The 25,338-nt window shown below is 38.9% G+C and overlaps 1 protein-coding gene across 2 annotated transcripts in view; it reads left to right on the top strand.

Annotated features, from left to right (window-relative positions):
- EXOC6B (exocyst complex component 6B) overlaps nt 1-25,338 on the top strand; it is a 626,283-nt gene that overhangs the window by 455,041 nt on the left and 145,904 nt on the right. For both annotated transcript variants that reach the window (XM_074332164.1, XM_074332163.1), the window contains one exon: nt 18,376-18,449. In XM_074332164.1, the coding sequence (XP_074188265.1) occupies nt 18,376-18,449 (74 nt within the window). The remainder of the gene's footprint in view (nt 1-18,375; nt 18,450-25,338) is intronic.

Below are 25,338 nucleotides of genomic sequence, written 5' to 3'. Positions count from 1 at the left end.
CATCATTCTTAACTGTCACCATTTTTGTTGCCACTCCTGTCTCGTAAGTCTTCAATTAACACTTGATTTAATGGTAGATTTAAAGGGAATAATATTTTGACCCCCAGACAAGATGAGTACAAAAAGAAAGAGCTATTCCGTTGGTTACAAGAAAGGAATCGTGGAGGACTCCCAGGGCAAGAATCTCACAGCTTTCTGCAAAGAGAAGAAGTTGGATCTCCAAATGGTCTGAAAACGGCGAGCAGAGTACTATAACCTCAGTCAACAGGTGGACAAGGGAAATGCTATGAAGCACAAGTGTGTATCAGGTCGGCAACCATTATTTCCTGAGCTAGAAGACATCATCTGTCAATGGATTGCTGACAGGAGAGCAAAGGTTTTGGTTGTGCACAGGGCCATTATTCAAGCATTTGCCCTTGCAATGGCATCATAGTTAGAAATATCCCCAGAAGAATTCAAAGCATCACAACACTGGCTGGATGGCTTCCTTCAGCCATATGACCTATCTCTAAGATTGACAACACCGTTCAACCTGGAAGATACTGAGACTATTAAATGTGCACTTGCATTCAAGTCCTTTGTTGATGGCATCGACTTTTCTAAATACCAACTCTCCAACATGATTGCTGTAGATGAAACTGCAGTGTTTATGGGCCAAGGATCTCAAACGACAATTGATCAGAGGGGTGCCTCGTCAATCTACATTCCCTCCACTGGTTATGAAAGTGCGTATGTTACCAGTATTTTGGCAATTCATCTGGATGGGAAGAAAGCCCCACCTCTAATCATCACTAAGGGCAAGAAAGATAAGGTTGAACGTGTATCAGGCATTTATGTTCTTGAAACCAAAAAAGCCTGGTGCACACAAGCAGTTATAAGGAAATAGGTCGATTGAATGCTGCCACTTGGTTTGCGAGGTGGCCAAAGAGGTCTGCTAGTCTGGGATTCAGCCAGCACTCACGGCACTAAAGACATGAAGAACTTCCTTGCAGAGAGAAGAATAGATCAAATAATGATTCCCGCAGGAATGACTGCCTATCTCCAGATTCTTGATATTGCAATAAACAAGCCATTCAAGGACCATTTGTGCATGGAAATCAATGACTACACTGAAAATAGAATGCAGAGAAATTAGCTTGGAAACTTTGTGAAGCCTAGCCTGCAAGAGGTCCTGACGTGGGTGAAAAATTCATGGGATAAAATCACTGACAGCTCTGTTGCCAATGCACTACGAGCAGGCTACATGGACAAGAAGTGCTCATTTAAGGAGAGCTCTATTGCTGGACATGAGAGATTGGGGCCAATGGTTCTACAGGAAATGGTTGCAAGAAATTCGAGCCGGAATTCGGGGTTTGGAGAGTTATGACAATGTTCCAGAAAATGACATGACTGTATTTGAATAAATGTAGATTTTTGTACGTGAATAAATGTAGATTGTTGTACATGAAAAAATAAGACATCCCCTGAAAATAAGCCCTAATGCGTCTTTTGGAGCAAAAATTAATGTAAGACCCGGTCTTATTTTTCAGGGAAATACGGTAGTAAGTACTCAATAACCATTAGCTGTCATCCTCACTGTCCTGTCATTGTCATCATGATCAGCAAGAGTGTTGGGCTGGAAGTCAGGAAACTGTATTATAACCTCAGTTTTGCACCAACTGGCTGTATGGTCTTGGGAATTCATTAAACCTATTTGTGCTTTGGGCTCCTCATTTCTTCAATGAGAATATTTGGCTAGATGATTTCTGAATTTCTATTTAGTTCCAAGATACTAAGATTTATTGTAAGAGGGAAGATTGTGTGGACATTTTTATGTTTTGGGGGAGTTATTATAAGAATTAAATGAGATAATGCATATGAAATGCTTTATAGATCCTAGTATACATACATATTTGTAAGAATTAGTAAATATTAAATGTTTATCATTGTTTTTATTGTAGTTATGTATGATGCCATATTCTCAGGGGACTTATACTCAGAGTATATGGAAGCAGAAAGCAGGCTGTGAGATAGCTATCAGGGGCTCTTGTAAATTCATTGACAGTTGGAATAAGGTATTGACCTTAAACAAATAGATGGCCAGATAGTTCTCCAGCAAAATGGGTTAATCAGGAACAACAAAGAATTGCAATTCAGGACATGCAGTCTAATGGTGAACCACATACAAATCCAGGGAAACAAAGGTGAGGAATGCTCTTTTAAGGACTTGGGAAAGGCTGTTGTAATCAAAGAGTCCAGTGGAGGAAACTAAAAGTTCAAAGTATAGTGATTTTTATTGGCTAAGTCATGGCAGTCTCCCATTGTGTGATCTGTTACTGGGCAAGGAGGAATCTTTTCCCTCTCCTGCTGAGGTAAGAAAGTGGTATCATTTACTTTGGGAAATGCAAGGTAGTCTCTTCCTCTTGGGGTCAGTAGTGTGCATTGAATGGCATGTGCATGAGAGTTCTCTCTTCTAGCCTCCCAAATCCATTTTAAATGAGGTTTCTGTTTATTAATTTTCATAAAGGCCAATAATTTTCTTCTTAAATTAACTTTCTCTATAATCTTTCAGGTAGGATTGTCTCAGCATCTGCTTTATACGTTTTACTTTTGAATAATACTGATTTAGGAAGAAAGTCAGGCTGTCTAGTCAAGACCGGAAGCACTCTCGTATCCTGTAGAGATGTCAGTGTGGCTGGGGATGAAATCAGAGTTGCCATGATGAAGCGTATTCGCTAAGCAGTCCTGAATTGCAGAGGAGAATAAAGAGTATGAATATATTTCTTTTGGAAACTTAGGTATCAAGACGTGAATACTGGTAGAAATAGATTTAAAGAGGAGAAGTTGGCTCTCTTGTCAAATTAAATAAATCTCAGAAATGTTAAATCATTGTAGCAAATGGCACCATTTCATGTTAAAGGATTCTTGTGAAAACTTTGGTATTTACTTCCTTTCCAATTAAAGTATATATTTTGTTCTTTATCCAAAGGACACTTTTCAGATTGTATCATAAGCACTTGGTACCTCTTCAAGTCTTAAAAAGAGAGTCACCTTAAGAATGTGAGGTTTGAAGAGAGGCAAATGGAGAAAGTTTGAACTTAGTAAAATTTAAAACCCGATAGGTTATATGAAAATAACAGGTGTCTCTTTTGTTAGAGACTATATATAGCTTAAAAATGGGTAGACTACTGAAGGGCATTTTGTGTGTTTCAGTATCATTAATTTCAGATCTCTTAGCTTATGTCCTCAGCCTCATCTTTCTGAATTATAATTTTAAAACAACCTTTCCCTTTCTGCCCTCTTCCATCTGAGAAACATTAAGGTGAGAAGATTGATGATACACTTCAAGCTTGTATGCAGAAAAATAAACTTGTATCCTATAATTTGCAGTGTTCTGCATGTGTGAAAATCTAAGGATAACTGGTTGTTATTGCTTTAATATGATAAAGACAACTTGTTCCATGAGACATGCTCCATGGCTAATGAATTTTGTCTTTGGGTTGATTGACTAGTTAATGGAATCAGAAAATTATTTTATGTCTCTTCTTTACAATAATGCTTTCATTCTCTACAGGGAATGTGTAGGGATTTGGGTAGCGAGTCTTTATTAGAGCACATCCGTCTTTATTCATTTTATCATTTGTTTTCCCCATTTCTCAGTTTTGTTCTGTATTCTTCTTTCTGATACTCATTTTGTTTCAATATTGCAGTGAAAATTACGGATTTGCAAGGGAGAATCATTAAGTTGGTGATTGTATCTATATACACACACATGGTTATCAACAGTTCATTCATTCTCTGCATTCTTGTTTTCTCTGTAAGACCTGGAATACTGTAGATATTCTGTACAAGAAATGAGATTTAAAACTCAGGTGCAGTGGGAATTCGTAGGATGAAAATTAGTCTGGTATCATTTTCTCAGGCACATAGCTCTCAATTGACCTATGCAAAAGCTTCTTTGGAAACTTATGATTGTATGGCTTTCTCTCTCCCCGACTTCCCAGGCCTTTACCAGTTCCTTTTAAAAGCACGATTGAACTTGGATCTTAAATGGTGTGGGAAAAGTACAAACTGCAAATGTCTTCCTTCCATCAAAAATAGGCAGTACAAAAGCCCTACTTTGTTTGCTGTTGTCTTCCCACGCCTACAAGGTTTTTCATGCTAGGTGCTATGCTATTATGATGTGTCTTTCTTAGCTATGAAGAACCCGGATAGGAAGCTTCCCTGCCATTGAAATGGCCATGTCACTTCTCTTTGACTATTGATGATGGACCCTGTATCCTCTGGAAGGGCTTTTCTCAGACATGGGTCAGTGCCCACTTAGCAGTTATTTGGGTTTATAGGCTGAAGTTCCTTGAATTCCAGAAGATAAGGCATCATTGTCTCTCTGAGCCCGTTGCCAGACACCCGGTCATTTGATAGTAGATGCTGCCAACCTGAGCAGTGAGGGCAGGCAACCTGCTCTTCCTCACCATGGCCTAAGATGCCATCCTTGTCAAGCAAATGGAGATGGATCGTGCTGCTCTAACCTTGTTATACATCAGTGTCAAGCCTTGCTATTGGCTTCCAGAGACTGGCCAACACAGACAAAGTACTTTTTCTGGTAGCAAATGTTACCTTGGATTGTTTATGGGGCGTATTAGTGATGGAGGAGTACAAAGGACCGCCTACGTGAAGGATCATAATTCCCAATTAAGCTTCTTTGTCTGTGGCAAATGCTTCCAATCCCCTAAATTCTGTCTGGCTATTTGGTACTGATGTTGTACTTAGGCCATCTCTAAATAAGGATAGCGACTGATTCCTTTTTGAAATTGTTTAGATTTTTCTTCCTGGTTTTATTCCAAGGGATAGTTTGGGGAGGTGAGGGTGGCGGCAGCAGATTTAACTTAAACAGCTGGTAGTTTCCAAAAGGCCATTTATTGCTGCCTGGTTTTGAAAGGAAGAGGACCAGCTATGGTTTTTAAGTGATATTCCAGACTTGGTGCTCCTTCCTCCTTTCTCTACATTTTCCATTTTGACTGTTTCAGGTTTCATTCCTTGTTTTTTTCCTCAATTTTATACACTTTGGAAGTTTCAGGGACCAGAAAGATTAAGAAATGCCATTTCAGAGAAGAAAAACATCAAAAATATAATGGGGTCATCACTCTTTGCCTGTCACTTGATCCTGGTTACAGATTTTTGTACAGTTCAAGGAGCGTATCATAGCAATTTTTTAATCTCCAAAGCGATTTTACTGTTTCTTTATGGGAAACTTTAAAAAACAATTATTTAAAAATTTTCTTTAAATCTCATGATTTGCTTGAAAACACCCAGAAGCATTTTCCTGGAGAAATGAGCCAGTGGAAACAATAGTTCGTCTTATCATTGTAAACCAGAGACCTCAGCATTAGCTCCAGAGCAATGTGCGGCCATCTCTTTCTGCTGTATCCCCTAGCCACAAACATCACCTCAACTGATAATTACGTATTGCTTTAGCACTGCTGCCTCATTCCATCAAGCCCTCTGCAACTCCCTTTCACTCACATAGGCCAAAAGCCAAATGTTTGTAATAAACCCCAGTCTCCTAACAATATCGGAGGCATTCACTGCTCTTGCTTGTCTCCAAGTGTTTACACTGGGGCATTATATACATTTCATATTTTCTTTGGCCCTCATTTCATGTCTTTGAGGCTGTGGCCAGTAAACTATTTATTTTAATTGGGCCATTTTATAGGGTGTAAACCAGGAAATCATATTAAATACCATGTTTATTTAAAAATTATTTTAATTGTTGAAAGTTTGCAGATTTCTCAGGTCTATAAGAAGTTCCCATAGCTTCCTAATCCATCTACTGCCTTTAGGTGGAACAGTACTTTATACATCTCAAAAAAAATTGATGAAAGTCCTAATTTGTGTGAGATGTTTTAAAAAAATTAATGCCTGTCCATCATAACGTGCTCTAGCATTTCAGCGTTTAACAGATTCTGATTTGAGTTCTGCCGTTTTAGTTAAATTACCTATCTAGTCTACTTTTAGTATCACACATTTTAAACATGTATCTTCTTTTTCTCTTTCTCCATTTTACGTGTGTGTGTGAGAGAGACCGCGAGAAAGAGAGAGAGAAGAGAGATCCAAAAGTTACCTTAGTATTCCTAATTTCTTATTTCTAAGATTCAAATTTGGAAAATATCATTGCCAACACTTCCATTTAGAAAAGCTGGTTTCCGTACACTACTGAATCAATGTATAGAATTTTGAAAGTCTTGCCTATAATGTTCTTTCTATATTTTACTTCTATTTTCCACTGTTTTCCTGGGAGAAGGTGGTACGGTAGGGTCACTGGTGGGATAATGTATACTTGGGTGGGTATATTAAGGCTTGTGTCATTGTCTTTGTTTAATCATTAAGTAGCTGTGAATTTGGACAACACATTTCATCGTTCAAAATCTTTTTACTCATTTGTTATATATGAGTGGATTGGACTGGGATATCCAATTGGACTACGTGGCTAGGAGTTAGCCATTCCAGTGGGATGACGTAGGTTGTGAAAGGTGTTCTGAGAAAGGCACGTATTGTATAAATTCTAGGAGGAAATAAAGAGCATGGCATATTAGGGAACTAAAACTAGTTTAGTGTCATTGGAGAATAGGGTGAAGTGAAGTGGGGTGACCAAAAGGAAATGATGCAAGACTTATTAAGAAGTATGTATAGTTAACCCTTGAACAACAAAAGTTTGGACTGCACAGGTGCACTTATATGCAAATTTTTTTCAGTGAATACCTGTACTGTTTTTGATCCACAGTTGGGAGTCCACAGATGTGGCGGGCCGACCATATATATGGATCTATGCTATTTTATATAGGGGACTTGAGCACCCTCAGATTTCGGTGTCTGTGGGGGTCCTGGAACAAAATCCCCATGGATACCGAGGGCCAACTAAGTTTTTGGGGAGTCAAAAGTTACATGCAGATTTTCAACTGTGTAGGTCAGTGCCTGTAACCCCTGTGTTGTACAAGGGTCAACCGTACTTTATTCTAAGTACACGGGGAGCTGTTCATATGTTTTAAGCATGAGAGTGACATGATCATTTTCTGCTTTAGAAAAATCACTGTGGCAAAAGTGAAACATGTATAGGAGAGGGGCGAGACTAGATATAGAAACTAGTTAGAACTAGTTAAGAGTAGGGTTGCCAGATAGAAAATAAGACATCTAGTTAAATTTGAATTTCAAGGGAAAAAATGAATTTCAGACAAATGAATAATTCTCTAGTATAAACATGTCCCATATACTGCATGGTACATGCAAATGTCAAGTAAAATGAGGACCAGAAAGTGTTGCTTTAGTAAGAAGGAAGCCAAAGCAGATTTTGAAGACAGTACTTTTAGTGGAAGTGGGGTGGTGGAAACCAAATTGCAGAGGGATGAGGAGTGAATGGAAGAAAATGAAATTGAATCTGTACTTATAAACAATTCTTTCAGAAACTGACTTTGGAAAAAAGGGAAGAAAGTTTGTTTATTTCATTGTCTCTGAGAAGGTCAGTGGTTACTTTTCTTTATGTTGCCATTGTTAAGCCTCATGATTTGGGACTGTTTAATTGCAAATAACACCAAACATTTTATATAGTGTAACTAAGAATAAAAGAAAAATAATTCTTACTTTATTTTCTATGTAGGCATCATTAAAATTTGCCCAGTAATGTTTCTCTTCTTTCTGTCTGTCTCTGCCCTTTCTTTCTGAATGATGTGCCTTCCTGGAGAAATTCAAGTCTCAGTTTTTCACCAAATCCAGTGCTTGAGGCCTGCCCTTCCCCTCTGACTCACTGGAATCTCTGTCAGCTGCCTGCCTGTCAATAGATGGAAACAAGGTGTAGCTTAAGTCCCTGCCCCAGCAATTAACCAAGGAAAAGAGTGAGATTCTCTCCTCTCCCTTAGAAAAGCATTTTTGAGGGCTTTTCAACCAGGACCGTTTTAACAACAGAAGTGCTTTTAATGCTTGAGATGCTCGTTTATCTCCTATACCTCCTCCCACACACTTAAGATATTCCTTTAAAAGCACTAGTTTATCATTGAAAGTTGCTTATATATCTTACAAAACAATTATTTTCATTTCCTTCTCTTCCAGGGAACCTAAATTCTCCTTAAACACTAATCTCCCCCTCTCTTAGCAGTGCGGATGAGTTAAAATGCGGAAGACTTCCTCCAGAGCTCCTGTGTGTCTAAAGCGCATTCCTTGACCCCTTACCTACTAACTACCGACTTAAGGTCTCAGGTTTCACTGACAGGGATTCTCTTCTTCTTTTCGTTTTGTTTGTCTTTTTTGGGGTGGGGTGGGGTGAGGTGGAGAGAAAAGAGAAAACACACCTCAAACTGAGCTCTTAGTGGCAAAGTTTGTGTTTTCTAGTAAGATGGATCCAAAGTTTAGATCTTGACCTCTGAAAATAAATTCATTAGCCTGTGTAACCAGAATGGCTCACAAGTATTTATGTTGATATTGATCTAATGCAATCATTTAACATGGATGTTGAATCATTGTTTTAATACTTTATATTAAAATTTTATTTGGGAGGTGGGGATTCCCAGCTAATACTAGACCAATTCCATGAAAACCAAAAGCAAAGCTAGAAAATGTTAGCTTTCTCCAGGCAAGATAAGCAGAACTCTGTACTTTGCCTTGTCAAAAATGATCTCTAATAATGAAGACTTGTTTTAATTTAGTATCTTTATATTTTTTATTCATTGAAGAAGTGGTCATATGGGGGAAAATGCATACTATTATTTTAATGTATCCAATTCCAGTTTTCACATTATTTATGCTCGGACATGTATGGCTATAGCCTACATATTAAAATGGACCCAATGTCAAATTATGTTTCACTTCATCTGAATTGGACCTTGCATTCTAAAAGCAGTTTTCAGACACCAATTGGCAGTCCTAAAATTCAATCCAATTCTAACACTAACTACCCAGAGTTTGTGCAGACTCCACACGGTAAGGGTCAGTCAGTCTCATAAGCCTGCCCCTCATCAGATATTAGCCACAAATCTCAGGTGTCCTTAAGCCACTGGTACTTCTTCCTAGCTGACTATAGACTCAGGGCTCCCCACACCCTCTTTAGGTTCAATAATTAGCTAGAAAAACTCACAGAAACCACTAAAAGCACTAAATCACCAAAAGATTAGTTTTATTATAAAGGATATAACTCGGAACAGCCAAATGGAAGAAATGCATAGAGCTGGGTCCTGAGGAGGAGGTGGGCAGCACAGTTTCCATGCTTTCCTCATGGAATCTGGGTGTGTCACCCTCCCAGCATGTCAGTGTGTTCACCAATCAGGAAGAGCCACTGAGCTTCAGTGTCCAGAGTTTTTATGTGGGATTTCACTACATACCCAGGTATGATTGAATAAATAATTGACTACATGATTGCAATCAATCTCCAGCCCTTCTCCCCTCCCTGGAGATTGGGGATGGGGTTGAATATTTCAACTCTCTAATCAAGGGCTTGGTCTTTCTCACTTGTGGAGCTCCTCCTTTAAAACTAAGTGAAAACAACAAAAAACAAAAAATACTGTCTAAGTGCCTCCCTCCAGTCGCCATGTTAGCATAAACTTATATGGTCCAGAGGAGCTCATTATAAATAACAAAAGACACTCCTATTGCTTAGAAACTTCCAAGGATATTTGAAACTCTATGCCAGGAGCTGGGGACAATGACCAGATGTATATTCTTTATTATATCACAAACCTCAAGAGTATATTTGATTCAGGTCCATAGCTTTAAGCAAGTGAAATATTATTACCTTCATTTTACAGCAGAGACATCTGGTACTAAGAGCTTATATGATTGACCCAAAAATCACATAAGTAAATTCCATAAGGGACTGCAATCCCAGGTACTACTTTCTGTGGACATAAGCTTAGACTATGAGACTCAGTTTTCCTAGCAAATTCTGAGACTAGTCATGAAATATACACCAAAGAAACATTATCTACTGTCAGTTTGGAAAGAGCTGTATTGACTTTTTTAAAAATCTAGCTCTTTTAACTTGGGAAAGTTACCATGTGGAACCTACCTTAATCATTTCTCAGACTTTCAGCTTTTTTCATAGTGTAGTATGACATACCTCTGCTTTGTTCAAGAGTTCTGATAGTGTCTTGATAACTTTTCCTTTTAATGGGTCAGCATTTACTTTATATTGTATACTTACAAAGCATTTTGTAGTTAGAGATCAAGATTGTTACTGTCATCAGTGGCTGGGGAAACTGAAGCAAAGAGCTGTGTCCAGAAACTTAAATGCTGATCAACTATCATCATTTAAAAAAAAAAAATTGTACTCTACTGCTTTCCAAAAATGATCTGAGACCACTCTCAACAGGATAAATTGAAAAATTAATAAACTAGATATAGGAAAGAGAAAATGGGATGAAGAGAAGAAAGGTAAGAATACTAGCATAAGGGTTAATAGAGAGGTGATATAAAAATTTACTGACAAACATGGTGAAGAATATACAAAGCATATAGCTCTCTCAGAGGATGACATATTTTTACAATATGAGCTGAAGAGAGCCATTGCATAGTATCATGAACATGAGCTTTAATCCAAATTTCATAGCCAAAGTAAACATAGAATTCAGATTGTTATGAATTTCGGGAGTCCTCTTTCCTTGTCATTTCAAAATCTGAAGTCATTCTTTGCACATTTCATTTTGGTTTACTTCCATTACAGTCAACATCATCTAAAGCTATACTGTCCAAAACTATAGCTACCAGCCACAAGTGGCTATGAGCATTTGAAATGCAGCTAGTCAGAAAGGAGATGTATTATAAGTGTAAAATACATATTGGATTTTGGGGAAAAAAAACAAACCTCATGAGTGCTTTTAAAAGTATTAATTCATGTTGAAAGTAAAATATTTTAGATATATTGGGTTAAATAAGATATTATTAATTTAAAAATTAATTTTTGTTGTTTCTTTTTTTAATATGTCTACTAGAAATTCTAAAATTACACGTGGTTCACATTTCTATTTTGACAGTGCTTTTCTAAGAGAATTGATCTGCACTGTTATGGTAAATGCCCTGCGGAATCCTTTCTCAATGTAAAATTTCAGATAGCCATAGTTTTGTGTATATATTCATACAACAGAATAATCACTGCTGAACAAACACATGGATAAAATTAAGTCCTTAAAAGCATAGTAAAACTATCAAGGATATAAAGTTACTCCGTCAGAGCACCAGTCTTTCTCATCTCTCAGGAAGCCCACCCCTTTCATGGCAGATCTGCAGCTTTCCCAGAGATTATGCACAGAAGCACTGCTGATTGCTAATTGGAGAGGCTTCTTTTCACCATAGTCTTAAAAGACCTGTTATGAAATTGGCCCTTATTTTGCAAAATTGTACAGCATTTGGGAACTTCAGAGGGAAATGATGACTTTACACAAATCTATGTATTGTTATGATTTTATTGTTCCCTAACTAAATGGAAAAGAATATTTAATATGTATATAAAATAACATATAAAGCGAACATTTGTTTTTAGATATTCTAGGTGGGGGATGCCTAGTAAGAGGCATTAGATTCTAACTGTTTGACAGACTTTTCCACCTTAATTTTTTCATCTGTAAAAGTTTAGTAATTACAAATACTCCTTTCAGCTTTAGGATTCTAGGTTGTAGACTCAAGTCCAAGGCATACTTTGCTTTTTGTTTTTCTTTGTTTGGCTATTATTTTTCTGTAGAATATTAAGGGCAAGTCCAATGCCATGTGGCATGTCATTGCACTACCACTTGTTATGGTCTTGACTTTAACTCTTCTTCCTCTGCAAGGAATCACACAATGCTAAAGTCACTCTGTTTAATTTAGTGAATACCGTGAAAATATTCTTTCTCATCATTTCGAATATTATTTCTTTAGGCAAATAGCAGCACTTTATTTCTATAAAGGCTTCCAATGCCCCCCAGACACCATGAACTGGTGGGAACTTGTATCATCTCCTTCTTTTGATCTTGAACAGAATTGTTTTCTAGTTTGCTTTACTGGATTCATCCTACTAATCTCATTGAACTGTTTGCCGATTCTTCTTACATTTAGGCAAGGCATAGAAATCAGCTTCTCTCATTTTCTAGGTTTATTCTTCATCAGCTAGATTCTGTCTCTAGGTGAATGTGTGCTGTCGTTGACACCAGTCACTACAAGTGCCTGAACCCTCATTTCCTCTCAGTGGTACCTCAAGAGGTACAGGCAGATGGCAATTGATTGGCCTATTTACTTAGCAGCAGCAGGAAAGTTCCTTCATGCCTGTGGCCATTTCCTAACATATAGGATATTAATTCCTTATTAATTAAAAAGTCATGTCTTTCTGTGCTAATTTTCAGTTGCCTTTCAGAGAAAAAGGAGCTTGGAGAATTAAACATTAAAAATTATTTATAAATCTGGGGTACTGGTTTGGTATTTGCTATCAGACTTTATTATTATCAGTTTTAATCAGAGTTCTCTCACAGAAACTTGGAGAATAAGTTCAAGTTAGCCTGTAGTTTCCTCTGGCTTTCTTGAGGTAGGAGATCTAGTGAGTTACATATTTAAAATACGTAAAAGCAAAGAATAATTTACATCACAGTCATATCCCAGATAATTAAAGGTAGCTATTTTTTCATGATCGCATGTCCATAAAAGCACACTCATACAAATATAGTCAGTTGAATCCCCAAGGAGCTTTTCCTCCTGCTCCCCTACCCCGTCCTTTTTCTGTCTCTTTGATATCTCTCCCCTTAATTTTCACTTCCTTATGTTCTGGCCGACCTTTCTCTGACCAGCAGGGCCTCGAGTGGATTCCCTGTGGAATCCATCAGCTCCTCTCTGTAATTAGCTTAGTGGAGCCACTGTGAAGTGATGCAAGAAGGCTTTAGCTTCCCTAGAGCCACACTCCTGATCTGTTGCTCCAGGGAGCCAGATACCAGGAAACCATTATGTTAATACAGCAACAGCAGCTCTTATTTTTTCAGTCCCACAAAACCCACATGTGACCTGACATGATCTTAAGATATAAACAAGTACCCAACATACTTTGGGCTCCCAGGTACTGAGTTTTCTCAGTTTGTTCCCGGCATTCTCACCTGGCATTTTGGCCAAAAGCAAACGCTAATCCATTCAATGAGGGAGGGCTGGTGATGCTTTCTTGTCCATTGTCTGACCTGGAAGTTCACTGGGAGAAATCGCATATGATATCCAGGGACCTCTGGTTAAAATTTTGCCTACTGCCTTTCAACTTCCTCTTATTTGACCAAATTATGTTTTCCTCCAACAATTTCATTTTACCTATTTGCCAGGTATTGTACTAGTTTTGCTTTTCTCAAAGAAATTTTACCTTGTTGCTCATCTTCCTTTGAAAATTATTCTTGTTCTGTGGGCAACTTGCAAAGATTCAGAATTAGTTTTATATTTTGTTTCTTGCAACCTGATTTTGGTAAACTCCCAAATGTCCTTAGACTGAGGACTACAGAGTAAAGCAGCCATTTTGACTTCTCAAAGGCCCTTCTTACCCTGCCTTAATCATTTTATTCTAATTGGGGTTCAATGCTCTTTGTAAAATGTATCTTTTGTTTTCTCCAGCCAAATGAGAATGTGCCAGATAATTTTAAAGTTTATTTAAAATTTTTTTCCTTCCCCCTCTAAGTGACAGAGTTAGTAATTTTAAGATCAACCTTCAAGAAGTCTAGAAAGCATTCTTAAAAAGTAGTGGAATCTCTCCTTTTTTCTCCTTTTGGTAGTTTCATTTTATTATAATGTGAAAATTGTTAGAAATGTAAACCTACAGGGTATTTTTGAGAAATTAACATTGTTTTTTTAAAAAAATGATTGTCACACCTCTTAGATTTAAGTGTATATGAGAATGTGAGGGAATGTTGGATATTTGGTGAGTAAAATGTTTTGTGTGTGATTTTCTTTCCTCACTTATACCTTCACTTAACAGGATGCTCTCTTTCCTGTAACTTTCACACCTCCTTTTAATTTTTTTAAATGAAAATATTTCCTTCATTAACTTCAATGAGTTGGCATTTTCCTCATTAAACGGTTTTTCACATTTGCAATTTGGATCTTGGAGTCAGGCCCTGATAGCAGCTTTGACTCTAAGAGTACGTGGCATGATTAGACAAGGGCAAGGAAAAGCTGCTGGGGAGAGCCGAGCTCTGTAGGATGGTTCAGTGCTGGTGAGGGGTTTACCAACCTGAACACATTTTTTAAGAGAAAGTTTTCTTGCCAGCCTCACTGGAACCCTGACTCAGTCCCCAAGTAACACGAGATTGTCAAAGATAAGGTTTGGTACTGTGTTAAGAAGAGCAAGCACCCTGATATTCTTGCAGTGCTGAGGCCAGTCTGAAGAACTCCAGGCTATGGAAACTTTGGTGTTGGCTTAGGCCACTTAGAGACTAAAACCTCCTACAGATCTCGGAATCCAGAGACAAGCCCTAGATATCCACTGGTTCCACTTGATCACACTTGCATACATGTTCCCCTTTCTGTGATGGCAAAAGAAGGAAGGTTTACATTCGTGATTCAAAAGAGAGGCTTCTTGTACGTACATATAATCAATTTGTGTATGCATAAATGCATTACAGCAGACTAGGGGCTTCTTACCCCCTCCCATGTGTTGTTTACCTCCTTTCTATCAAGCAGCATCTGGGAATTTGGGTGTGTAAATCAGTCCCAGTTGCCTATTATGCTAAATCTTGAACAGGTTATATCTCTTGTCACTACAGAAAGTACTACTAAATCAGCACCACTAAATAATTTGGGGTGTGTGTGTGTGTGTGTGTTCTTTTTCCTTTTCTCTGATTATCTGATTATAAAAGTCTTCTGTACTCATTTTAAATGTTTGTAAAATATAAAGGAGACCAAAGCCCTCTTGTAATCCTCCTCTCAGTAACAGGCTCAGTTAACATTATGAAATGAGTGCTTACTGTTGTGTTTTCTATGCATATTATATTTTATATAGTTGGTTTCAGGCTCTATACAAATTTTCATTTTAATTTTTAAAATACTCACACTTTCTTATGCTATTAATATTTTTCACATACCTGAAAAATTGACTCTAGGAGAACAATTGTGTTTTTAAAGGTATACAGAGTCACGAATTACATGTCTATTATATGCATTTATTGAATTTTTAAAATACTACCAATGAAAATTACTGTGCTGTGGCTAATACACTAGTAATTAGTCATATCAACTTCCTTTAAGTGAAACACTTAAATATTTACTTATAAATAAATTTGCAATACCAACATCACTGAATGGTAGCTGAATTTTTTCTGATGTTTTGTCCCGATGTAAAACAGTGTTTCTTCACCTTTGTTTGGTCACCAACCCTCTGAAAATTCAGTGAAAGCTATCAACCTTCTTTCCAGAGAAATGCACTTTCACAGCAAAAACTAATTGTAATGATAACTGATTATGATATGCTAGGCACTCTGCCAACTGCTTTATATGTGTTATTGCATATAATCCTCGTAGCAGCACTGTAAGGATTACACTGTTATCCCCATTTTTGAGATAAAGGCATTGAAACTTTAAGGCAATTAAGTAATTACCCATGCCTATAGAGCTAGTAACTGGGGCTCAAACTCTGATTTTTATGCTCTTGAAGCCATCCCCTCGATCCTTCTGCACCTAATTTTAGGCAGCTTATAAATTTCTAAAGCCTGCTTATTGGTATTCCTGTTGAGGACACCTCACCTAGTGCAATCCAGAGATTTTCATTGCCAGTGAGGAGTGTGTGTGATTCATGAATCTTGCTATTTTTGTAACTTATTTACTTAATATGTACGTATTTGATGAACATTTACTATTTTGAATACTTGGAAGGATCTGTGATATGGTCCTTATCCTTAAGGAGTTTACTGTCTACATGGGAAGACAAGAATTACCTACATAAAACAATGAGAAAAAGTACAAATATGAAGCTGAATATATCACAATTACACCTTTCCGTAAGCTATACATCAAAATGAATCTCTTCACTTTGTCATCCCTTGATGCAGTTGTCATTGTTTGATTCCCTGATTTATAAAAGGAAAATCAAGACTAAAAGGCCACCATGTCCTCTGGGAACCTAGAAGATTCAGTGTGTCATAAAAATGAGGTCTATAAAGTGAGACTCTGATACCCAAATATGTACCATATCCAGATTGCTGAGTGGTTTCATCACCATCCTCTGTCAGCCCCAGGGAGCATGCCCAATGAGGAGATTCAAGAATGCATAGCCAGATCTCAAGCCATGTATTGCAGGATGATTCTGTTGAGTTGGACGTGTGTAGGCTGCAGAACACCTTGCTAGTTGCAGCACTGTGATTCAAGTAGGGTTCCTACAGGAAGGACTGCAATATTTCAAATGATGCAGCATAGCCTTAGGCCATGCAGGAGAAGTTGTGATCATCTACCAACCTTGGATGAAACCATGGGGCCTGGGAAGCTTATTTAAGTTGCCCACCTGACAATCAAGGCTGTCAGAGAGAGGCTGTGGCCATGAGTCAAAGAACTGCCTTCTACAGAGCATAGTATGGGACAGTTGTGCATCTGACTTAAATAGCCGCTGTATAGTACAAGGTTATAAGAGAGAATGGCTGTTGTAGAATATGAAGGATGGATTATGTCAAGCTTCCTGTTAACGGGGCCCTCATCAAGTATTTGCACAGTTTTAGGATTTTACTCTTTTAAAACTTTAATCACTTGGGCTGTCCATACGATAGAATTAATTCATAAATGACATTTGAATTTTCTTTTCAAAGCAAATAGAAACTTAGTGATGCTAATCGTGCCATATAGTGTATGTCCTTCTTTTATGAGTCATTTTGATTTGAAATGTCTGACATAAGAATCTTTTGTGTACACTTGTATGGTACATTTATGCTATATTTTAGTTAGTTTAACAAATTGGTTTAAATTTCATTTCACACACAGTTTCCACAATTCCTACACTTAACTTGTTAGCATTTTTTAAAGTGGGGTAAGGTTTTTATGAAAACTTATTATGTGTAAGAAGCCCCTAGGTGGAAAATATTTTTTTGAAAAAGAAATTCCTATCATTGTTCACAAATCATCATTTGAATCTATTCAGCTACTAGTTGTTTGAAATAATTTCTAGACAAATATGCAAATATGTTAATGGGTTTTATGTAATTTCAAAAGAAATTTATGATGCCAAGTCTATAATTTCTTAAATTCATTCCTAGGAGAAATATATTTGAAAGAAAACATTCCTTTTCATATTTGCTTTGAGCAGTTACTCGAGTTGTTTTTGAGGTAAATAGTGAATTGGCGGTAAATGTCCACCACACTTTGGCTTCACAGAATTCAAGACATAGTAACGGTCCAACTTTTGAATTTGCTGTGTGTGTGTGTGTGTGTGTGTGTGTGTGTGTGTGTGTGTAGGGGAGCTTACACAAGACATTTTGATTTCATAATAAGCAGGACTTAGGGACAATAAAACTTGACATTCTTAACTGTTACTAGTATTTGTCCCTGTAGCCCTGTGCAGTTATCATCTTGTTAATGATGTAGAAGCCAGAGTCATAAACTGAGCATATACCCAAGGTGCTACTGTGAATGGTAATTAGCTTTCCTATGGCCTCTTTGACAGAAGACTAAATTGGGGTAGAGGGAAGAGAAGAAGAATGTTCAAAAGTGGAACAGAAGTCAAGAAGAAAGAATACACTAGAAGGAGAGACAGGCAAATATTTCCTACGTTTCTGTAGACAGATTTCTGTAGATGAGCCTTTTCATATTTGCAAATACTCCTTTGCTCAAGAGCCAAGCCCTGGATTGGGGCAGCCTCTGCTGCTGGTGCTGGTGTGTGCGCGTGCGTGCATGTGTGTGTGTGTGTGCGTGCGTTGGCAATAATGCACTCATGAGATAATACAAATAATCAGTGAGGGAATAATTAATGATGTGGCAGGGAATATTTTTTGATAAATGCTTGCGGAATGAGGTGACAGGCGTGAAATTAGAAAATTCCTTCAGCGATCTAAAATATAAATAGCTTTCGGAACTGAAAAGAGTTTCACAGCTGAAGATTTTATTGTGTTGAGAGGAAAAACTTTTTTCTCTCCCCCACTCCCTCCTCCTTTGCAAGTTGTTTGTCCATTCACAAAACAAATACTCTGAAGCCCAGCGCGGCTCATGGGAATAAATTTCAGGTCGAATTAGTACAGTTTCCTTGCTGTCAGGATGCTGGAATTAATGGTGTTTTGATGACACGAATTTTGAAGGGCAGACAAAGAAGCTGAAGGGAGAGAGACATGACTCCTTAGAAGCTTGGTCCTCCTCTCCCCCAGCCTCTCTTGTCTTCCCTGTCATCCGTCTGCCAATCTCCCTGTCCATGGTTAGTTAAAGGCGCTTTTTATCCTCTTTTCTTTCCCACAGAGTTTGCCAGATCCGGCCCGGTGCCTGGGTTCCAGGAGGACACGCTGCAGTTGGCCTTCATCGACTTGAGACAAGTAAGTCTTTGTGTTTTTGTTTTTTGTTTTTCTTTTAAGATGTGTGACTGAAGACCATCAGGTCTTAAGGAAAAGGGGAGGGGAGGGGGATTGGCGTTGGCGATTCACACTGGAGACCTAAGGGTTTTTCTCTGTGTTTGAGGCCACCTCTTTTATTTAGCTATCTGGGATCCTTAGCTATGGTGGCGTTAAAGGTTTTGTGGGTAGAAGGGAAGGCAGGAGGTGGGAGGAGGGACCCAGATCGTAGAGGGACTCAAGTGACCCTCAAGTGATGTGACCCATTGTACTATAGTTGCCTTCTGCCGACACAGCAAAAAAGATAACTGAGCAAACCAATGCTAAGCAGGTGCACTGATGCAGAGACTGCCTGCCTGGAGAACTTTTGTTTGCCGATAATGAGGGCAGCAGCTTTTAAGAAAAATGAAATATTTTTCATTCTGGGTTGTTGGTTTGGCTTTGTTGACTTTTCTCTGTTGCCTTAAGTCTTCCCATCCCCTGCTTTGTAGAATGCGGTCAGCCATGAGTGACTGAGTGGTCGTTTTTGAAGATGATTAGCAGAGGCCTGGACCAGTCATGCTAACCTGACAGGCAACCCTATTAAAGTAATATGACGAAAGCCTGTCCTGAGGTATACCTGAGCTTTGCAGGCCCATCAGATAGAAAGAGTCGCTCTGTAGGGCTGTTGCCGGCAGACTGAAATGGTGGGTTGGTAGGCCTTGGTGGTTTGGGTATAGAGGAGCAGGATGGGCGGGGGCCTAAAGAGGGAGAAAGTTAACTGGGCTCTGTCATCTCTTCACTCTGAAGATGGATGGGGTTGGATAGAAAGTGTGAATGAAGTAAGAATCAATGACTGATGCTTCTCTCCTATTAAAACAATCTTTTTTTTGGTCTGTTTTAAAAAGGGGGCTGGCTTTGTTTCTCCTGCCATAATGATGCAGTGCCTCTTGTTTTCAGAGCTGACATAGTTTGCATTCTGAAAACTTTTAGATGCCCAGGGTATTTCTTAAAGCTGTAGGACCCCTTGTATTGGTAGTCTCCTTACCACTGTGACTCGATTCATGCTGGAACAGCTTTTAACCCATAATGGATGGCCTGAGCTACCCTTGAATCCTTGTGGATGGGTGGTGTAATCTGTCATCTGATGACAATTCTGGAAAGCCCTGTTAAGCAGAAAACAGAAAATTGTGTCTCTATAGATCCGCCGAAGTTTGAGGATTCAGGCCGCGTCCCAGAAACGTGTGTCAACTTAATATTTGGGGGCCGAGGTGGGGGTTCTCTTACACATACAGGCTTTCCCAGCATGTTCACAAATGGAGCTGAGTATCTCTTTCTACACTTAAGCCCTTCCACCTGTGGATTCAGCAACTCAACTGACACATTCAGGTTTTAACCCCTTTGCTGATGTAAGGCTGAAAGACTGGGATTTTGTTTTACGGTTTTGTGGAGTGGGTCTGTTGGACATTCTCCCCTGTTTCTTCTCAGAAACTTCTGAGCCAATTGGCTTTTCTTGGAAAGCAGAAATTGAATTTCATTGGAAGTACACATCCAAGGAAAAAATGTTTCCTTCTTACTATTCGTGAGAAGGAAGTGTGATCATGCTCTCTAGTTGCTGGTTTTGGTCCCTATGGAAAGTAACTACCATGTTTCTCTGAAAAGAAGACTGGGTCTTATATTAATTTTTGCTCCAAAAGACGCATTAGGGCTTATGTTCAGGGGATGTCATTCTGAAAGATTATGTTGGGGCTTCTTTTCCGGTTAGGTCTTATTTTCGGGGAAACATGGTAGTGTTCACAGAAAATGTTAACGAAGGGGATAAGTTAGAAAGCACAGCCAAAGTAAGATGACTCTGAGCCGGGATGAATGTTCAAGTACTTGTGAGTTGTCAGCGAGCACTGTTGTTTATGCTTAAATTCGTACTTGCTATTACATTTCTGTTCTCCAGATCCTTTTGTGATGTTTTAGCAGCAGAACCCAGGCCTTGAAAATTCTACTAATAATGAAAGAGTATGGCTCTTCCTATTGAATCTATCACCTAATTTCTATTTATGTCTGTCTCTATTAAAGTAGCTTAAATTTTTTAAACTTAGGTCATTTGAAATACTTTCCTAGCTCTCAGGCTGTAGCTCATTATTAACAGGCGTCGGGTAAGTTGAATTATTGTGAGAAAAATTATCGTTCCACACCTCATGCTGAAAATATGGATCTCTTTGCAGTTCATCTTAGTCATTCTCATAACTTATTTAAAGTGAGCGTCTTTTTAAAAGGAAACTTCTGAACTATAGAGATGTTCAAACTATAAATAAAAAGCCTGGGAGTATGCATGCAAAGGAGGTATCTTAACCTCAAATGAGGCATGATTAAATGTCCTTGAATATGTGTCCTTTGCATGTACTCTTCAGAATCCTCAAACAGAGTTAAGGAATTTTGGTGCTTGGGGCTAATCTTAAAAATCATGTCATATAACCTTTGGCTTGATCCTTGAATCCCTGTACAGCACCCCAGACTGTGTGCCAGCATCCTCCTTGACGAGATCTCACTGGTCCAAAGCAGCAAGGTCCACCTTAGCTCAAGCTGATTACGACAAAGATATTTCTTAGGTTGGCTAAAATCTCTCACTTAACTTTGACCATTTGACTCTTTATGTTTTTATTAACAAACCCCAATTTGGGGGACAGACTTTTTTTATCCTGATTTATTGGCTTCCTATCTGCTAGTAATTGAGTCTTTTTCAAATGTAGCATTGTGAACCATTCCTCATCTAGTCCTTATATGGTTGATTTTATGGACCAAAATTGGAGACTTTACTCCCTTTGGTCTGTGCTTTTCTTTTAGGCATGTTATTAACAACACAGATTTTTATCATTCTTATTTAGTTAGTCTACCTGAATGAAACCTCTTAGGTTCTGAATCAGTTATCTATCTTATTAACTGATTTAACCATTATGCCCTTTGTAAGTGAAAGCTAACAATAAAAAGGAATGGCAGAAGTTAAAGGAAGGAGTTAAAGTTAAGGCAGGTTATAGGCAGCCTATGCAGGAAGAGGATTTGTCCCCAGTTCAATGAAGCAGCGATACTCTTTTACTGTCACGGAGTATATTTGCCTCATTGGTTTGAATATATTCATTCTGATCATGCTTTCATGTTCATTTGCTTTAGAGTGTTTCAGACACTATCAACTGGATGATAATATTAAAAATATTCAAAACATGGAATATATGATGAAATCATCTCTCTGTAGAGTGTAATAGCAGAGTGTCATTTAAAAGCTATAAAATTTTATTAAGAAGCAAATTAGATGGGGATAGCAAAACTATTCATCCTTTCTCACCTGTCCTGTGTATTTTTAAATTTTCCTGCTTCTTAAGGAAAAAAGTAAAATGACATTTTGAATATACAAGCTTTTTATTTACATTTGTATAGCACTTCAAAGTTACAGTAAATTTATATATGTATCTCATTTGTCAGATTTCTGGGTGTAGAAAACTTGCTGTTAATAATAATGTGAATTAGACAGTACAAATCAAAATCTCCTTCTTTGCCACTTCATACTTTCTATATTTCCAAGTTCATAAAAGTAGGATTAGAGTACAACTTCACAATCACATATTACATGTATGTGCATATTTCTATCAAAATCCTAATTTGGGTTAATGCTAAATCTTAAGAAGTACAACTTGAGGGCCCAATTATTCACTATTTTGAAGTAACATGTACACTCCAACTACTAATACTTGCTGGCCTAAAAGCGTTCACAATTGGGAATTATATTACAAGGCCAGCAGTAGATTTTCAGTAGTTATTTGATTCTTTAACAGTACTACGGTTTGTATTTTTCTTGTGTTGTTAAACATTCAGTAGCTAATGCTGATGAACGCCTACCACAATTTGAACTTTAGTTGATTTTTGTTTCAGTTTATCAAACTCTGAGTGCCTACTATGAACAGAGCACAACTTAGGTGCTGTGGGAATGCACAAATGAATGTAACACAGTCTCTTCCTTCCAGAAGCAAAGAGGTGATCAGCAAATACTTGATTCTAACATAAGGCACACTGATTAGTATTACATTGGTAGGAGGAAACCATAGTGTATGTTTCAATTATTTCTACAGCTTTTGCTACATAACAGATCACTCCAAAATGTATTGGCTTAAACCAAGAGCCATTTATTTATCTCAAGTCTCTATAGATTGGCAATTTTTCAATAGATTCAAGTGAGCTCTCTCAGGCTTTGAGGTTGGTTCGCTGATTGGCTAAGGACTGCCTGGTCAGGTATGCTTTAGCTAGGCTGACTCTTCTCCACTCCATGTGATCGCTCATCCATTAGCAGCCTAACCCAGGCTTAGTCACATGGTATCTTGGCAGGGTTCCAAGAGAGCAAGAGGAAATCTGCAACCCCTTCAGGCCTACACTTGGAACTAGCAAACCTATTCTATTGGCTAGAGCTAGTCACAAGGCCAGCCCAAAGTCAAGGAATGGGGAAATAAATTCAAATTTACACTCTAGTTGGGATATAAGACTTTTATATAAATGATGCAAAATTAACAATGCAAGTCAGGAGCAAGATTGTATCTATAAGTACAAAAAGAATCCATGACATGGAGAGGTCTTTGTACACCTGAATAGTTATAAAGTATTTCATGGAAAAGGTGGAGAGTTATAAAGTATTTCATGGAAAAGGTGGAGAGTTAAACTGAAAAGAAAGTTAGGCGTTGATGGGCAGAAGGTATTTCAGGCATGGAAGATAGCTAGTTTTAACTTTTGCTTAGAGGGAGATCCAAGATGGTGGAGTGGATCATTGTAGTGCTTGCCTCATCCCATGAGCACATTAAAATCACAACTAGAATATAGAACAATCAACATGGAGAACCATCTGAAGTCTAGCTGAACAGAAATTTTATAACTAAGGATATAAAGAAGAAGCCACATCAAAACTGGTAGGAGGGGTGGAGACATGGAACACAGCATCCCCAAACCTCCATGTGGTGGTTGAGAATCAGGAGGAATACCTTGGCCACAGAGGTTCCTCTCAGAGAATCTCCCCAGCCTGGAATACTGGTGCTGGGAAAAGGAGCCCCCACAACATCTAGCTGTGAAAAACAGTGAGGATTCTGACTGTCCTCGTGGGTGAGAAGGCTGAGGGAAACCCAGACATCCTCTTAAAGGGCCTGCTCAGACTCACTTGCTCCCAAACACTCACCCTGGGCTCCGGTAGAGGGACAGTGACTCTGGGGGCATCAGAGACATACAGGGAAAGAATGAGTTGTGTGGTTTCTAAGTGAAAACTGGAGAGACAGTTGTCATTTTCCCTGTGTGGGGTCTTTTTCCCATGCAGCCGGCAGGCGGGTACCATCTTTTCTGTGTTGAAGCCCTCCCCCACACCCATGGCCAAATATGAATCTGATTGGCTTGGTGAGCTCCGTTTGTTCCACCCTGGTGACTCACTGAGACCCTGCCATACCCAACTCCCTACCACAGGAGGCTTTATCAGTAGCTGAACCTTAGAGGATCTGGTAGCTGGCAACAGCCCTCAGAGTGTCCTGGCTTTTTGTGGGGCTACCTCAGACCTGGTACTGATGGCAGCCATCCTAGGTTTGTAGAGTGTCCTCTCCCATGTGCCTCCAGGACCAACACAGGCAGCGACCAACTGAAGATTGTTCTGTAGCTCCTGCCAGGTAATCCCTGACCTGTCACAAGCAGTGGGTGACCTGGGCCTGCACTGGAGCCCCTCCCAAGAGATCCCAGAACCAACATACTTGGAGGGTTGCTGCAGATCACAGCAGAGTACCACCCGATTAGCTCCACAAGTGACACACATAAAGGGCGTCACAACAGACACCAAAGCCTGCTGGGGTGAATCCCGCTCCATGAGGTAAGCACTCCTGCACTGCATCCCGTAAGCTGTGGATGTGGCCAAACCCCATGCCATCAGCCTGAGGGTCAATCCCACCCACTGACATGCCAACAGCAATCAAGGCTCAACTACCAAGAGGAGGGCACACACAACCCACACAAGGGACACTCCTAGACCACCCATCTCAGGTGACCAGGGAAACTGCGCCACTAGGCCCCATAGGGCACCTACTATATAAGGGCACCTGGCAAGGTTGGGAGATGTGCCTAATACATGGAAATAAACACAGAGAGGCAGACAAAATGAGGAAACAAAGAAATACATCCCAGATGAAAGAACAGGAGAAAACTCCAGAAAAAGACCTAAACGAAATTAAGGCAAGTAATCTACCAGAGACAGAGTTCAAAACAGTGGTTCGGGGGCAGCCAGATGGCTCAGTTGGTTAGAGCACAAGCTCTCAAGAACAAGGTTGTCGGTTCAATTCCCTCATGGGATGGTGGGCTGCACCCCCTGCAAATAAAGATTGAAAATGGCGACTGGACTTGGAGCTGAGCTGTGCCCTCCACAACTAGATTGAAGGACAAAGACTTGGACTGATGGGCCCTCGAGAAACGCACTGTTCCCCAATATTCCCCAATTAAAAAAAACAAAACCGAAAACAATGCTTATAAGGATACTAAAGAAACTTAGTGAGAACTTGAACAAAGAGATAGCAAGCATAAAAAAAAAACCAGTCAGAAATGAGGAATATAGTATTTGAAATGAAGAATGCACTAGAAGGAATCACGAGCAGACTAGATGAAGCACAGTATTGAATCATTGATTTGGAAGACAAGGTAGCAGAAAACACCCAATCAGAAGAGCAAAAAGATATAGATAGATAGATAGATAGATAGATAGATAGATAGATAGATAGATAGATAGATAGACATGTAGTGTAAGAGACCTCTGGTACAACATCAAGCATACTAACATTTGCATCATGGGATACCAGAAGGAGAAAGCAAGGGATTGAGAACCTATTTGAAGAAATAATGA

Source organism: Rhinolophus sinicus, linkage group LG05 (assembly GCF_036562045.2).
Source record: "Rhinolophus sinicus isolate RSC01 linkage group LG05, ASM3656204v1, whole genome shotgun sequence".
NCBI lineage: Eukaryota > Metazoa > Chordata > Mammalia > Chiroptera > Rhinolophidae > Rhinolophus > Rhinolophus sinicus.
Note: the sequence above shows the minus strand (reverse complement) of the source record. Positions and strands in the feature narration are given on the sequence as shown.